Raw genomic sequence first — 16,436 nt, forward strand, 5'->3', positions numbered from 1 at the left:
ACATGATGCTCAGGGGGGCTGACCTGGTGGTCTGACGGAGCAGTGAAGTGCTATTGTGTCCTAAAAAAGCAAGAATGGAATTTGTAAGGTCTGCTCCATCCTTGCCTGTGGATGCTGGAGCTGCACAGATGTGAGAGCTGTGTGTTGGCAGAGATAGGATAGTCCTCCTCACCCTCACTACCTGAGGTGGTGATGGGAAGTCCCCCCCCAGCTTTTCTAGTAGTAAAATCTTTGCCTCCAACTCCTGGCATGAGTACTGCTCTCTTCACCTCGGGCGTGTATGCCCTTACACACAGCAATGTGGGGTCCTGAGCTGCTATCCTGGAGATGTCTTAGGGCTGATTTAGGAACCAAGAAGTGGGAGTTCAGCTCCAGCAGGTGACAATCCAGCAAGAGAAGGGAGCTGATAAAGAACAAAACCATATTTATTCCAGGGGGGCTGTAATACAGTTTTATCATCTTTTGCAAATGAGATGTGGAAAGGTGAAGGGAAAGAGACCTGAGATGGGAGGGACAAAGAAAGTCCATGGCAGACCCAGACATCAATCTCCCAAGTCCCTCATGGGTCATGTCTGGGGATTTAGCCCTTGAGAGCCTTTGTTTGGACCCTATGCAGGGTGTCTCAGGGCCAGTGAACAAAACACAAGTCACTGGGGGAGAGACAGAGCGTGGGCCCTGCTGCAGGCACATGTGAAGGACACATATGCTCCTGCTTTCCCTTTTCCCAGCTGCTTTTCCCCATGTGTGTTTTCTAGCATACAGCTATGGGCAAGCAGCCTTGGAGCCTTCGTTAAGACACAAATGAAAGGCATAGTTTTATTTTTAACTTGCATATCCACCCTTTTAATTCTCACGCCCACAGTTCCTAGTCCTGTCCTGACAAGTGGGGAGCCCCTGGCACTCTGGGTGTTTGTCAGCAGACCCAAAAACAGCAACAGCAGATGAGGCAGGGAAGCTCCTGAAGATTGGAGAGCAAGTTTCTGCTGTGTCTCAGTGCAGGAAAGCCTTGATGATCCAGTAGCAGGGAAAAAGGGCTGAGGGGGAGGACATAGGTGTGTGCATAGACATTTTGGGCAAGGCTCTTTGCCCCCGATTTCATGTGATGTCTCTTTTATGGTGGGAAACAACAGGCTGATGAAATTGGGCTGTAGTCAGGGGGTGAGAGCGGAGATGTGTTGCACTAACCCACATGTATTCTATGGCATAGTTTTTGGTGTGAAAACAAGAAAGTCGTTTGGTACGTGTGGTTTTGGGGGCAGGCAGCAAGCTTCCTACAGGGAGCAGGAGTTGGTAAATGGGGGGGTGATATGGAGCAAGAGTGAAAATACAGCTGGAGCCAGCAACCCTGCCTATGGGCACAGGGCCTGGCTGGTAAGGGTGGCTCAGATCCTGCACATGTTGCCTCCCTGCCCTCCCTCCTGGCTTCCTCTAGCCCGTGCCTGAGTCAGTGTCTGTCCAAAGGACATCTGCAGACATCAGGTCATCACTCCTTGCTCTGGCTACAGTACCTACCTCCCCAGAGAGAAAGGGGAAAAGTGTTGGCCCAGGAGTATGACCACATCTCAGCAGCTTCTTTCATCCTCCCTCATCCTCTGCCTGTTTCTTCTGACACCAGCAAACCTGAATGCTGCTCCTTGGCTTCCCCACCCCCAGATTTACAGATCTGTATGTTTCCCTTTTCTGGTGTTTGGCTGTTGACAGAACTGGAACAGGAATCAATTGTAGGAATCTGTGAATGAACCACACTCTGGCTCACATCTCTGCCTGCACCCTGGTGTTCTACTCCTACTGATGAAACCCCAGTGCCAAGGATCCCACAAAACCCATCAAAATACTGAAATGTGAACCTGATACACTCAGGTGAATTTCACATTAGTGCCTGTGGTCTGTTGCTTTACTATCTGGTCTTGTCTACATCTTTTTTTTTCTTCATATATCCATATACCGGAGAGTTTGCTTCCAGGCTTCTGAGGTCTCCTCTTTGACTCATTATTCAAAATAAAACCTGAGCAGGGACTGGTCATGCAGGCCATGAGGAGCAGGTGAAGATCAACTTCATCAATGGGTGAAAATATTAGAAGATCAGAATTCAGGTTCCCTGATGGGGTATGACGTGATGGCAAAAGTCAGCTCCTTTGTCCTTTTAGAGTTTGGGTAGGTTTCATCTAGCAGGATAAGAAAGTGATGTTGGAAGCAGGTTTTTGCCATCCTATTTACAAAACCCTGTTGTCCTGGAGTTGGAAGGAACCGAGCAGTAGGCAACAGTCCTTTGCTGGCAGCCTCTGGCCTTCTGCAGCTCCGAAACAGCGCCAAGGCTTGTTCTCCTCACCCCTCTCCAGGACCACCACCATTTCTTTCAGCCCAGCTGCTGCTTTTCTGCCACCTCGTCTTTTCTCTCGTCTCTCTGCACATCTTCACCCCAACAGGAGCCAGCAGAGCCCATCCAAGCCTTGCAGGTGTCTCTAGATTTGGGTAGCACCCTGTTGGTGTTTAATGTGGAGGCCTCTATTAGATTAATTGTGCTTTTACAGAAACAAAGACCTTTCGGTTCCTGACAATTATCCTAACAATTATTCCATCTTTCAGAACAGCAATTAGCATGGGTTTGCTGGGATTGTGTTTGGCTGTTGGATTTTTAATGGGAAAAGAGAAAGGGACAGAGGAAAAGAAAGACAAAAGAAAAGAAGGAATAAGAAAATGGAGAGAAAAAGAAAAGAAAGATAAGAAGAAAGTAAAAACTAAGGGAAAAAGAAAAAAAAAAAAAAAAAAAAGAAAACTATCATCTGGTATTGGGGGAGAACTGTCCCAAGGTCTTCACTGCATCTGGGATTCAACCCCAAGCACTCCCTGCCAATGTTGTGTTCCCAGAGGAACTGTTTGCTTCTAGCGGGCCAGATCCGGACTGGGTGTCCCTGCAGGAGCAAACGCAGGGCAATCACCTTCGGGCAGTTTTGCTTTCGGAACCAGCTCGTTTTTAGGGACGTGCTTTACCAGCGGGCTCACCCGGTTAGTTTTTAGCAGTTGGCGGGTACTTGTGCGGTGTGTGAGCTCCGTGCCCATCCCGGGGGTGCCGGTCCCGCCGGGACTCCGCTGGGCATGGAGAGGGGGGTTCTGCCAGAGGGTACTATACTGCCTGGGGGTGCCCGGGGCTCTCCGCACCCGGCGGGGCGGGCAGGAGCTCCTTCCCTCCCTCCTCCCTCCTTCCCTCCTTTCTTTCTCCTCCTCTCCCCCCCCCCCCCCCCCCCCTCTCCCCGTCCCTCCCCGCCCCGATTGTGCAATCGCAAGCGGCGGGGCCGGCGGCACCGCCCGGAGCCCGGCACCGGGGGGAGGAAGAGAGAGAGGGAGGGAAGGAGGGAGGGAAAGAGGGAGGGAGACAGCAGCCCCCGCCCGCCTCGCTCCTCCGGGGGCCGCGGTGCCGAGGATGCGGCAGCCGCCGGGCACCGCCGGGCTGTAGCCGCCCGCCCGCGGCCCCAGACCCCATGGGATGGATGTACCCGCCGTCTCCTGGGTGGTGAGTACCCCGTGGCTTTGTGTTTCTCCTCTCCTTCCCCCCTCCCTAAAACCTGGCTCCTTTTTTTTTTTTTTTTCTTTTTTTTTTTTTCTTTTTTTTCCCCCCTTTCTTTTTCCCTCGACCGCTGATCAGCACCAGATTTTTCACCTCTTCTCTCCTTTCCGTGCTCTCCCCCCTCTCCGCCACCACCGCCGCCACCCTTCCTTGGGTGATTGATAGCCGGGAGGATGAGAATATTGCCACAGGCAGAAATCAATTGCAGATGAGGTGGACTTCGGGGGATCTGCTGTGCAAGCGCTAAACTATTTTCCACCGCTGCTTTAAGCTCAAATAAAATAAAAGAATAGGACAGGAGGAGCCGAGCTCGGTCGGCTGCACATCTGTGGTACAGAGGGTCTTGTGGTACATTTCGGGTTTTAAACAACAAAAGTGCAGGGGGAGGAAGGGAACGGTCATCAGATCCATGAACTGCAGCACCAGTATTTTGGGTATCATCAAGGAAGGACATTTTCCCGATAGCAAGGCAGTAAATTGTTGTTTCTTCAAAAGTTTGCACCGGGAATGAATTTACATCCTTCTACCCTGCAAATAGGGTTGGGTTTTTTTTTTTGTACTTACTGGAATACTAGATCTGAGCCATCTCTACCTGTTTCTTGCATTGTAACACAGTACTTTGGTTTATCCAAACATTTGTGGCAATTCTTATTTGTTATATAGAATAATACCTGTTTTTTATGCACAGTGGGGATTTCTCTTTTTCTCTGAGAGGTTTTCAGGGGATAGAGCATGCTTTAGCTCATTTTCAGGCTGTATTCAAGTTGATCGAGACGATCTCTTACTGCCTCCTAACATTTCTCTTATGAGAAAATTAACTCTGTTCTAACTTCTAAATCTAACTTTTGCCTACAGGATTATCCCCATTAAATTCAAAACTCAGCCTATGCAAAGCGTTTGTGAAGTCAGAGTTTTGCCACGCATTTTTTTATTGGGGAAAAATTCTGCACCCTGCTAAAATGTGTGGGAAAGATCCCAGTGATATGGCGATACCCAGATTTTTCCCTTGTATTTTTAGCCAAGAACTTCATGTCCTCTTCACAATGTCCAACCAGCCAAGAATCAGCTGGACACAATGGGCACTTTTGCTTTTTGAAGGCAGTCTCCCGTCTCAAAAAAGGCAACTTGCCTCAAATTTGCAAACCACAGGATGAGAAATGGAGTTTGCCTTCAGTATAAAAATCCCAAGTGTTTGCAAATAGTCCTGAGAAGAATCTGGGCTCTTGGCTTGATCTCTCCACGCTGAATTCCAGCGGTCTTGCAAAGAGGGTGAACGAGCAAGGCCTTCCGAGAGCTCTTCTTTCCAGAGTGAGCAAAAGAGTTGGGCTGGAGGGAGTTTTTTGGGTGCCTAGGAAGTGCAGGATTAGGCAACAAGCCCAACTGCTTTTAAAGTAGCCTTGTAGACCTGCCCATCTTGGAGTAACTTTGCTCGAGGTGAATGTTGGCATAGCAGAGGATGTGTTAAGCTGGCACAGCCATGGGAAACCTGCTTAGGGAGCTGAGCAAACTCCTGGGCAGTTATTCCTCCCTGAACTGTGGGCTGTTCCCATTAAAGAATTACCAATACCTCCTCCAGCTCCTGTACTCTAGCTGCAATGACCATGGAGCATGCAGAACTGGGCACTTGCTAGGATTTGCTCCTGCACTTTTCTTTTTAAATCCACTGAAAAGAAAAACATCCAACCCTCCTGTGTAGCTAGGCTGGGAGATGCCCTGCCATGAAGTGTGGACCAGAGTGCTGCAGGTCCAGCATGGCTTAGGGCAAAGAAACTTCTCGGGCTCACAAATCAGACTCTTACAATGCTGGTGAAATCATCCTTTTGTGGGAGGACAGGAGTGGGGCTGAGGGGTGGTTTGTCCTCCTTGCCTCCCATTAGGAGGCAGGAGCTGTGCTTGCCGTGTCCCAGAGCTTTGTTTCTTACTGCTGAGGGAAGGAGCAACACAAGGTAGTGGGGACCAGGGCTTTCCTGGGTGTAAATTACCTCTAGTGGTGGGAAAGGAGCAACCCAACACTCATTTTTATCCACTGTACTGTCCCCATCCCAGCCAAGATTTCAAATCCTTTGGAGATGAGCTTTGGGAAGGGTGTCAGGATCGGGCCCTTGCTTTGGCCACTCTCTCAGACCTGGCTTCAGAGCTCAGACATCTTCTCCTCAGTGGGGAAAAGACCAGAATTTGGTTCAGAATTTGATCTCATTGTGGTGGCTGGACCTGATCCTGCAGTTTTAGGAGAGACTGCCGGAATGTCAAGTATGAGGTCAGCCCCCAGCACATTTGGTAGCAATTGAAAATACCAGGGGGGCTGCAAGCTCTTGAGTTACCCCCAAAAGCCTCCAGCCCTGCACTGCCATGGGGATTTCTGCTGAGCTGCTGGAGATCCTGCAGTCCGTGCCCTTGGTAAATAACACAGGTGTTGGGTTTGATGTCTTCAGAACTGAGAAGGTGTAAAAGCAGAGATTAAAAGGCCAAACCAGCACTTGAGTCAACTGGATTTCTGCTGTCATGGCCCGGATACAGCCCAAACGGGTTGGAAAGGGAGAGGGAAACCACAGGAAGGATCGATCCCAAACCATTCCTGAAAGATCCACAGCTTCGGCCACAAACCCCTTTCTCCTTCCCCCTTCTTGTTCCAGCAACTGGGAACCCGATCCCACCAGCACAACCCCACTTTGGAGGCCAGGGCTCCATTTTTCTACGCCACTTTGGTAACAAAGGACTGACCCAGCCAGCCAAAAGGCAGGGGTTGGCATTCGAGACAACTCCCATCCCTGCTGCAGCCCAGCCTTCCGCGGCGTGTGTGCTCCATTAAAAAAAAAATCATAATCCTGGTGGCCACTGTGTGCTAGGAACTGGTTTTATCTGGTTCCAGTTATGCTTGCTTTGAGTCAGGCGAGCTGTGCCAGATCCTGATCTCATTTGCACCAGTGGAGTCATTCAGAGGAGCCGGTCCCAGTTTACCTCACTCTTAAGTGGAAGCAGAACTGGGCCTGCTGGGAGCAGCTCTTCCCTGGGGAAATTGCTGGTGCCTGCATGCAAATCAAACACGGGGACAAGCAAGCGACTCTTGGGGCCCTTCCCAGAGGTGGTGTGGAGTTTACTGCCAGTCCCACAGAAACTTTTTTCGCCCAAAAAGGAAGGAAGAGGCTGTGGGTTCAGTTGCAAGGGAAAACAGTGTGACTGGGAGCCCCAGAGCCAGCTTTGGCAAGATGCTGAGAGTGGTCAGGCTCTTGATCTGGGATGCTGTGGAGGCAGAAAAGACAGAGCCCCTTCCTACACCAGGTAGAAAACTGCTTCTTCTAGGGGTCAGAGGCAGCTCTGGAGTAAACAGCTCAGCTGGAGGGCAGTGCTTGCTGTTCCTGCGGGGGGTTCCAATTGGACACCCGTGGTCCTGCAGCAGATCCCCTCAGCCCCTCTGCCAGCGTGTGGGGAACACCAGCTCCAGGGGGAAGGCAGGAGGGAGCTGAACTTCACTCAGGTCCAGGCATGTGAGCAGGGCCTCTGGCTGAAACGCTGCTAACAGCTGTGTTTGGGAGTGCTGAGCTCTCACACATGAATCTGCAACGTGCTCCTGTCCGACCTTCTGCTGGAGACTCTTCCAACCAAAGTGTGCTGCAGACTCATCCTTCCTGGTGCAGGGGCTGGGGCAGAGCCTGCATGCTCTCCCTCTGCCCAGCTGGCCGAGGAACCCCATCCCTCTGCTCCCCAAAAGCTGCTGGAGGATGGTGCCAGCTTTGTTCTCCATGTCCCCAGCTCCCAACCTGTTGCTCTCAGAGGCTACAAACCCCCACGTTTTGATCGGGTGCTTGAAGAAGAGAGGGAGCAGAGGGTAGTGTGGGGCCAGGATGTGTTCTTCTGCTTTAGGTTGATGCATTTTCCTGGCTGTGATTGTTCTTAAGGTTGAAGAAATTGAGAAAAAATTGAAAAGAGGAACTGAAACTTTATATTTCTCTTGCCTCCTCCACAGTCCATCAATGTGTCCCTTTTCCACCAGAAATCCTTCAGGACCCCATTTGAAACCTATCCAAGTCCACAGGTAGCTTTCCAATGGCTTTTGTAGGTAAAGGATTTTTTTTCCCAGCTGCATAAAATGAGTTTCTTGAGTGCTCAGTGCACAGTTGAGAAGCCAAATTTAAACTCCCAAATGTAACAAGTTCTTTTGAAATTCTGGCCAACATGGGGAGAGGAGAGGGCTTTCAAAATGCTGCACTGCTTTTCTCTCTTTCTGCTTTGTTTCTGTGAATCACTCAACCCTGTTTGAGTGGAAAATAATATGTTACGGAAAAGGAAGCTCTAACATCTGCTTTTGAAAGGAGCAGAGACAGCCAGATTCACAGGGAGAAATGGAGCTTTTGCTTCACTATCAAAAAGTTTTCAGGATTGATTCTCATGCATGTTAAACATCAGATGTCTTCCTATGGTGGCTCTGCCTTTTTTTTTTTTTTTTTTTTTTTTTTTTTTTTTTTTTTTTAATTTCTTCATAGATTTTGCAGCTCAGCAAAGCAATGCTGGAGCTTGCAGCTCAGAAGCAACTTCTGTGTTCACTTAAGTACTCTTTTCTTTTGCTGTCCTAAAGAATTAACTCTGGACATTTTCACTCCATAGTTTTCCTCCTTCTCCCCTATCATGACATTGATCAGATTAGTTTGGGCACAGTAGACACACGAGTAGACTCCCCAGAAGAATGTTGTGTTTGGGATTTTTTGCAACCAAACTGAAAAATGTAAAGTTCTATCTAAATGGAAGTTTCAAAATAGAGAGGACTGAATAAGGACAAATATTGAGTAAAATAATTATTGGGGTTTTTTTTGCTGGTACATAGTTCCTTTTCAGGTTTTCACAGTTGAGATACAAACTTTTTTTCGTGCTCACTTATAATACTTTTTGTCACATGCAAGCAAATGTTATTTGTGTTGAGATTCCTGAGAGGTAATTCCCTGTAGGATTCAGAAGTTACTGTATAGACAAAATCCTTTGTTTAAGGAGACCCGTGCCCTCGATCTTTCTGGCACAGGGGCATGTTTCTTCCCAGTTGCCACCAAATCAGACACTTCCTGGGGCTTGGCTTCCTAATAATAAAAATAATTGTTTGCCAAAGCAATCACTCCTGGCCACCCCCATGCACAGGAGTGCTCCCAGGTGAGCCCTTCTCTAGGCAGTGACCCTTTGTCCTGTAGCACTGACTCCCTGCACGAGTTTCACACCACACAATGATGTCCTGGTCTAAATCTCACCTGCCCTGCCATGGTCTTTCCCTGGAGCACTTTCCCATTGAGGAACGTGCCCCACGTCGTGTGGGGCAAGGGATGTTGGCAGCCATCCCTCCCCTCCCATCCCCTCCTATGCAGCCTCTTCCCTGTGAGGCAGTTTGGCATTCCAAAGACCTCCCTGTGCTTTCCCACTCCCTCTGCACCCCTTTGCTTGCTCAGCATACAGGCCTCCCCTCTCTCGGGTCTCGCAAAAGGGGAAATTGAGGCACGGACTAGATTACTCAGCACTTTAGGGCTTCCTTTTCTCTCAGCAGAGCTGTGCAGCAGCTTTTTTCAGGGAAAAAAACCAAACAAACAAAAAGGCACAAATAACAGTTGAACACCAAGACAGGACCTGGTACTGCTGTGAATCAGTGTCTAACACCAGCTTGGGGTTGCTCTTAGCACCCAAACACGGTGTGGGTGGGAAGGACAGCTGTGGGGAGGCAAAGTGGAAGTCCCAGCTGTGATCCAGGCCAGGAACAGAAACCTTCAACTTGCCCATCTCTGCTGAGATCTCCTGCATCTCAAATGAGGGCTTAAATCATTGAGTTAGGCACTGTGGCCATTTCCCCTCCTCTCTCTAGCATGGAGCTGACACTATTGCTGGGCTTTATTAGCAGGCTTGGAGCCTTAGCTGAGCAATATTTGTAGAGCTTGAGGGTTTCTTGTCTCTCTGAACCTGGGATGCTGCGTGTGTGGCCGTGAGCACAATATACCCATGTCTGTGTTTTCATGTGCTTGGCAAAATTGCAAGATCCTGGATAAGAAAAATACCTACAAAGATATTAGACTACTCATGAAATGTTCCCTGTGTCCACCTGCAGGCTTGTCTTGTATTATGTTGTGAACTTCCCACTGGAAAAAAGAGTAAAAGTGATTAGATTTTTTTTTTTGTTTGTTTGTTTTGTTTTTTTTTTTGTTTATATATATTTTTTTATATATATTATTTTCCTCCAGAAGGGTCTGGTTTCCAAATGGCTGGGAACAGCTGTGGGCTGGATGGTGGGAATGTTGCCTCCGTGATTTCCGTGATTGTCCTCCAGCTGATGTAACTGTGTGGATTTTCCCAGCTGCTTCCAGGCACTGGCAGGGACTGTCCTGCTTGTGGGACCCCTGAGAGTCCCTGGGACTGTCGGATAGGAGGAAAGAGCTCTTCCAGGTGACACAAAACATCTGAGTGTGCTACCATCAGATCCCAAAACCAGGATCACAGAAGGCTGAGCTCACAGAACTCCTACCAGACCTCAAGGAGATGCTGAGCTGGGACAGCCGAGACCCAAAGCCTTGGACACAGGAAAAGGGTTCTGGAGCTGCTGACCACCAGGCTTCAGCTGTGTGTTCATTGAGAAGTTGTTTGTCTCCAGAGCCCGGGGATGTGCCAGGCTCAAGGGCAGAGTAATTTGATTTCTCAAATGTGAGCTGAAAGGATAAGAGAGGTTCCCTGCAGAGGGAGAGAAGGGAGGCCCTCACGGGCTGATGGGTCTGCCGGAACTGAGCTGAACTTTCTGCTTGAAAAGCTTTGATTAGCAGGACAAAAAAAAAAAAAAAAAAAAAAAAAAAGCCCCAGTGCAGAGAAAAAGAGAAAGAAGCCCCTGTGTGTGGGGAAGGGCTTGCTTCTGCCAGCGGGCCAGGGCTGGGGTCAGCACCAGGGAGCACACACTTGTTTCTGTAGGGCCTGCAACGTGTAATTTAGCTTGTCACAGAGGAATGTGCTCAATGCCTTCATTTAATCGGGAGTTTGCAAACCTGCTCGGGTGCCTCATCTTCCTTTTTCCCTTCCCTTCCCAGCTGGGGGAGGGCTGGGGGAAAAGGAACCACGGTGCTTTTGTCCCCGACCCTGTGGCTCCCATCAGATGAATGGTTTTAGTGGCAGCTCTGCTCGCATGACTGGGCTGAGCTCTGCCAGCCAACACACTGCTCTTACCAGTGGGCTCTTTCCAGCCCCAGCTCCCTCCCAAACTCAGCTGTATCAGATGTTTTCCTAGGCACTGGCATAAACCTTGTTACTTACTAGATATGTGTGCCTCTACGGGTCCCAGGGCATTCTTGGGAGGAGGAAAACATTGTGTGGATGTGACATGTTCCAAGGCTTCAAATGAGGAAAGGATTGCAGTGCTTTGAAGTGGGGGATGGAGATGCAATTGCTCCAGCTCTCCAGAGGTACAAAGACATCCCTGCTCGGAAAAGGAGACAGTTCAAGCACATATTTAAGTGTTTTCCTGAATCCAAGGGAGGTTGTGTGCTTGAGCAGAGCACAACCTCACTCATCTTCCTCAGTGTCACAGCAAGACAGAAGCCCAGCTGCTCAGAGATGATCCTTCAAGCCTATGGCAATGGGTCTGCTCTGGCTGGTGCTGCAAACACCTCTCTACTCAACATCTCTCTCCAGGAAAAGAAAAAAAGATCCCAGGGAAGCAGGGCTGTCAGCCCAGACAGAAATGTTTGTTTGCCTCTTTGCCGCTGGGTAGAGATGTACAGAAAAAAAACCAACCCAGCCACCACCTTGCTTTGGGAAGGAGGAAATTGCTCTCTAATCAGGCCTGTGGAAGTGAACTTGTGTGCTGACTCCAGAGGAATTTCAGCTGTTCCCCAGGGGGCTGTGATTGCTGTTTGGGTCACATCCCAGCTCTGATCTCGGAATTGCCTTTGGGAGCAGGATTCCTCAGCATGGAGCCTCTGGCATTTGAGGAATGAGTGATGCTCCTTTCAGAAACCCGAGCAAGCAACCCCACTGTGTGTGCACAGCTTAGCTGTGTTCTTCTTAAAAGAAACTGCAGAATTCTCCCACTCGAATGGAAAAAAGGGAGCAGTATTAAGCTCCAAGAGCTGTCTTCAGGACAAATGTATTGAACCACACTGCTCTTATGAATGGCAGCGAGAATTCAGAGGCTAAAGCCCTCTGCTTGTCTCAAACCAGGACTTGCAACCCCTGCTTTATGCAGGTATTCTCGCTGAGGACCTGTGGGATTCGCATGAAAAGTGCTGGGAGGATTAGGAAGCCAAGGTGTTTCTGTGTTATCCCATTATGATTTGTGTATTACCAGGAAATAATAAATAATGATTCCTCCAGAGATCCTGGGGCTTGGGAATGAGGATACCCTTTTCAGGCTGTCTTGGGATGAAGGATGGGGAAGCATCTCTCTCATCTCTCTTGATTCAGATCCAGGAGGTTCTGTTCAGTGGATGGGTAACGGCAAAAACCCTATGCCTCACAAAGGCCGTAAAATACCTGAGGTGGAGCTGTGAGAGGTACTGAGTAGGCCAGCTCAATGGTTTAGGTAAACGTGATGGTCCTCCAGCTGAGGATGAGTTGGTGAAGACTCTGCAGATACCCTGAGGGAGCAGGGGAATGCCCAGCTGGGAGTTCCCAGCCCAGACCCACCTCTGCCACCAGGCTCTGATAAACAAGGCATTTTTCCTGTCCTCCCCCATTAGAGCATTGGGCCCTGGGGCCATGGAAATCAGCAGGAGTCTTTCCAGTCTGGGCTTTGGATCTTGGTTTGGAGAAATAAATAGAAGGAAATAACAAATAACATGGCTCTAACAACTATTTCAGTGAATATAAATGTCTGCCTTCCACTATGACTCTGTCCAAACCCCACAAAGGAAAAAATGTCCCTGTTTCTATGATGCTTTTCCATCTGCCTTTCCCTAGTGATTGGGAGTGTCAGTTCAGGCACCTTGGCTGGACTTCCAGGAAACCCTGCCCGGGCATTCTTGGGGGGGTTTAAGTAACCTTCTCAGCCACCTTTGTGAGTGATGTTTGTGGTTGGTACCCAACAGACCCCCCCTTGCCTGCAGCCCAAGTTCCTGTCATCAGCCTGAGCATTGGCCAAGTGTGAGTGGCTCCACCAAAATAAATGTGGTATTGGGCTTTTCCAGCCTCTGGATTGAGGTTTCCACCTCTCCCCTCATGCTGCTGCCTCGCAGCGACATCTGCTGCACAATTCCAGGAGGAGGGAGGTTTCCCTTCCTGGGAATGTGGTCCCTTTCCCCCGGGGAAAGCTTTTCAGCAAAGCCAGCTTTGGCTTTGAAGGTGGGATAAAAGGAAGTGGGGAAGTCTGCTCCTTCCACAAATGAAAACATTTATGCCCTCTGTGACTTCTTCAGCCTGGCTCAGCTGCTGGCAGAGATAGTTTTGTGCTGCAGACTTCTCCCAGCCCAGCTTTGGGTGGGAAATGCTGAAAAGCTGCTTTTGCTGCTGGTACATGGCTGGGGAGAAGTAATGCAGATGGCTGCCTGCCCCAGAGGTGGTTTTGTAAAGGGAAGAGGCAGAGCAGCATGTCCCATCACCCTGGGTGGTGTTTTGGAGAGCCTCCCTGGCTGTGGAGGAAGATCATAGAATTATAGAAAGGTTTGGATTGGGTTGGGCCTTCCAGCCCCCCCAGTGCCACCCCTGCCATGCTCAGGGACACCTCCCACCAGCCCAGGGTGCTCCAAGCCCCATCCAACCTTCAGCACTGCCAGGGATGGGGCAGCCACAGCTTCTCTGGGAAACCTGGGACAGGGATACTCAGCACCCTCACACCAAACAATTTCTTCCCCATGTCCAACTTCAATCTCCTCTCTCCCAGTTCCCCCATGTACTGTGATATGAGTTTGTCCTGAGATCCAAGTGCCACCAGTCTGGGAGAACACACCTCTGCTTTTTACAGCCATGGGGTTGGAGCAATGAGCCAGCTTACCTGTTTTCTTCCCTGCTAACCCTTTGTCTCCAGCTGTAGGCTTTTGGCAGAGCTGGCCATGATGTTGAGGTTGGTGGTTGGTGCCCTCTTCCCAGCACTGCTCCTGGCTGCCCCACCCCCCATAAACAAGCTTGCCCTCTTCCCGGACAAGAGTGCTTGGTGTGAGGCAAAGAACATCACCCAGATCGTGGGGCACAGCGGCTGCGAGTCCAAATCCATCCAGAACAGGTACAGATTCACTCTCCTGCAGCTGGTTTCTATGTGCAGATGGCAGTGGGGTGGCTTTGGGCACTGTGACTTGCACAGTGGTGTGCCTCTGCCCAGCTGCCTTCTGTCTGCCTCCATGGAAGGTTAAATGTCCTCCTGCCTTTATTTGGGAGGAGCAGGCACCTCTCCTGAGCCCTCATCCCTCCTCTTGTATTTGCAGGGCCTGTCTGGGACAGTGTTTCAGCTACAGTGTCCCCAACACTTTCCCTCAGTCTACAGAGTCCCTGGTTCACTGTGACTCCTGCATGCCAGCCCAGTCCATGTGGGAAATCGTGAGTATCCCTGCCCCTTCCACAGCTGCTCCTTGCTCAGGGGCTCTCAGCTCTGCTCTGCCCCCACTCCAGGGCAAATCTTTCTCTTTCCCTGAGGTTTATCCCACTTGTAGTTTCCTTCCCTGGTGACTGTACCCTGTCTTGAGGTGCCTGGCTGTAAGGGGCTTCTGGGAGCAATGTGACTGCCAGGATGAATGTTGTCTTTATCACTCTTTGCAGTAGCATCTCCCGTCAGTCCTTGCATTATTCATCCTGCCTGCCTCTTCTCCTCACCACTGCCTTTGGTGCCTCCTCCCACTTGGGAGCTTTTGCCTCCTTCCATGTCCAGAAGTGCTTCCCACAGCCCCCCTGCCCCCATTGATCCCAGCAGAGCCATAAACCCCTGGGTTCAGCTCTCCACTTGGCTTTCAGAGCAGACGTTTGGGCAGAGGTTTAGGCCAGTATCAGAGGTGTTCAGCAACATGTCTTGTGGGTGGCTTTTGCAGTTACCACCCATATTTCTGTGCCTGGGAGCAACATCCTGCTCGAGCTGGTGTATTTTCCTTGGGTGTCTGCAGCTTGGGACCTTGTGAGACATTCCCAGGGTGCTCTTGCCTTGCAGGCTGGCTCTCAAGGTTAGAATGGGCAGCAGAACCACCAATTCTGGCTTAAAATACCCCAAATCTGAAGGGCAGGGAGCAGGATGTCCATTGGGCTTTGAGCCTGCATGCTCACTCACTCTATGTCCTACTCCTTCTACCCAGGTGACACTGGACTGTCCAGGCAACGACGAGATCCCCAGGGTTGACAAGTTGGTGGAGAAGATTCTTCACTGTAGCTGCCAGGCTTGTGGCAAGGAGCCAAGCCACGAGGGAGCCCTCTTCAATGTCTACCTGAACGCAGAGGAGAACATGCCTGCCGAAGGTCCCAGCCCTCACCACTATGCCCACCACCAACAAGAGGTGGAAGAACCTTCTGCTTCCAGCCACCACCACCACCACGAGGAGGAGAGCGAGGAGTGACCTGGCCCTTGTGGACTGTCCTTGCAGGCAGTTGCACGGGCAGGAGGGGTGTGCCAGGGAGAGAGACGGCCGGGGTTTTGGGAGGGAGGGGGGTGGTGGAGTCTTTCTTGTCTAATAGTGACCCTCATGCTTTGCTCTCCACAACACCTCTGGGCTGCAGGAATGTCTTGAAGGCAGAAGGAGGGCTGAGGGGTGGTCGTGGGGCTGGAGCTGCAGGGTGAGAGCAGGCTTGGGGTGTTCTGATGCAAAACTACTTGCACTTGAGAGTAATAATATATTGAGGGGGCTTCAGCTGAAAGCAGGAGCTGAGCTGGGCTACCCAGGGGTGGTCTGCAGGCTCCTGAACCATCTGTGGAGCCCTTGCTGGGTTCTTCTGGGTTTTTCCCTTGGAAATGGCTTGTGCTTGGGGCTGAGGAGGAAGGGATGCAGCCTCTCCACAGTCCCAGAAGAGATACTCATCTCTTCTGGGCTGTGCATCCCTTGTCCCTCCCATCTATCCTTCCTGCCCTAGGACAGTGGGCTCTGCATGGCCACACTGATCCTCTGGTCCTGCTAGGTCTTCATTCAGCCCCAGCCCCCTCTCCTGTTAGATAGCTCTTGGAGAGCATTTTGCCCCAGGATGGGGCTGCATGTGAGATTACTGGGAACCATGGTGGTGAGAACCCTTTCCTTGCTGGTCCTTAGGGCCACCGTGGATCTCCTTAGGAAGGAGGGAGCTGGATGATGCTGTGGGTGCTGGGCTTTTGAGTTTTGTGGCCCCTAGGGGAAGGACAACAGCTAGGGTGGGCTGGGTGTGAGCCAGCCCCTTTCCTCCCTCTCCCTGCTGCACTTTAATTGAGGTGGAGGGAGAAGGGGGATGAGTGCCAGGACACCCATGGAGCTCTGCAGGGGGCTCAGGGAGGGGGGGTGGCCCCAGGCTCCTCCTGCTGCCCCCTTCTCTCCCTGTGATGAAGCTGATTTCTTTGTCGCTGTCCTGACAAGAGCTTCCAGAGCTTTTAATCATTGCCTCCCCCTTCCTTTTCACAAGGTTTGTTTTGTTGGTTTGGTTTTGGTTTGGTTTTGTTGTTCTTGTGTTGGTTGGTTGTTTTTGTTTTTTGTCTTTTGGTTGGTTTTTTTTTGTTTGGTTGGTTTTTTTGTTTGGTTGTTTTTTTTTCTTAAATAAATGAGTTCTGACTTCCATTTCCCAGTGCTCTGATGTCTGTCTATTTTTTGGCAGTGCTGACAGGGGAGAGGCCCTTTACACCAGGTGGGGCAGCAGCACAGGAGGGTGCAGGGCACAGCAGAGCCGTGGATCCCTTGAAACTGTCCTCTGGGTTCCGTTTGGGAGGAGGAGGAGGAGAGCTGCTAAAAGGCAAAACCCACCCCAAAAACTCGACATCTGGGCTGCATGTGAAGCT

At 50.5% G+C, this 16,436-nt stretch overlaps 1 protein-coding gene across 2 annotated transcripts; it reads left to right on the forward strand.

Annotated features, from left to right (window-relative positions):
- Positions 1–2,986: 2,986 nt before the first annotated feature.
- NBL1 (NBL1, DAN family BMP antagonist) lies at positions 2,987–16,218 on the forward strand. 2 transcript variants are annotated; one of them, XM_071766743.1, is made up of 4 exons: positions 2,987–3,006; positions 13,533–13,727; positions 13,927–14,038; positions 14,782–16,218. In XM_071766743.1, the coding sequence occupies exons 2-4, from the start codon at positions 13,558–13,560 to the stop codon at positions 15,037–15,039; spliced, it is 540 nt and encodes a 179-aa protein (XP_071622844.1). In that variant the 5' UTR covers positions 2,987–3,006; positions 13,533–13,557; the 3' UTR covers positions 15,040–16,218. The 2 variants fall into 2 exon arrangements, with proteins under 2 accessions (XP_071622844.1, XP_071622843.1); XM_071766742.1 differs by lacking the exon at positions 2,987–3,006 and adding an exon at positions 3,329–3,511.
- The last annotated feature ends 218 nt before the right edge of the window (positions 16,219–16,436 follow it).

The sequence above is a fragment of the Heliangelus exortis genome, chromosome 23 (genome assembly GCF_036169615.1).
Source record: "Heliangelus exortis chromosome 23, bHelExo1.hap1, whole genome shotgun sequence".
In the NCBI taxonomy this organism is placed as follows: domain Eukaryota; kingdom Metazoa; phylum Chordata; class Aves; order Apodiformes; family Trochilidae; genus Heliangelus; species Heliangelus exortis.

Coding starts and splice junctions, on each gene's coding strand:
- NBL1 (XM_071766742.1), top strand. CDS start 3,480: ATGGGATGGATGTACCCGCCGTCTCCTGGGTG. Junction 13,728..13,926: donor TCCAAATCCATCCAGAACAG/GTACAGATTCAC, acceptor TTGTATTTGCAG/GGCCTGTCTGGGACAGTGTT. Junction 14,039..14,781: donor CCCAGTCCATGTGGGAAATC/GTGAGTATCCCT, acceptor CCTTCTACCCAG/GTGACACTGGACTGTCCAGG.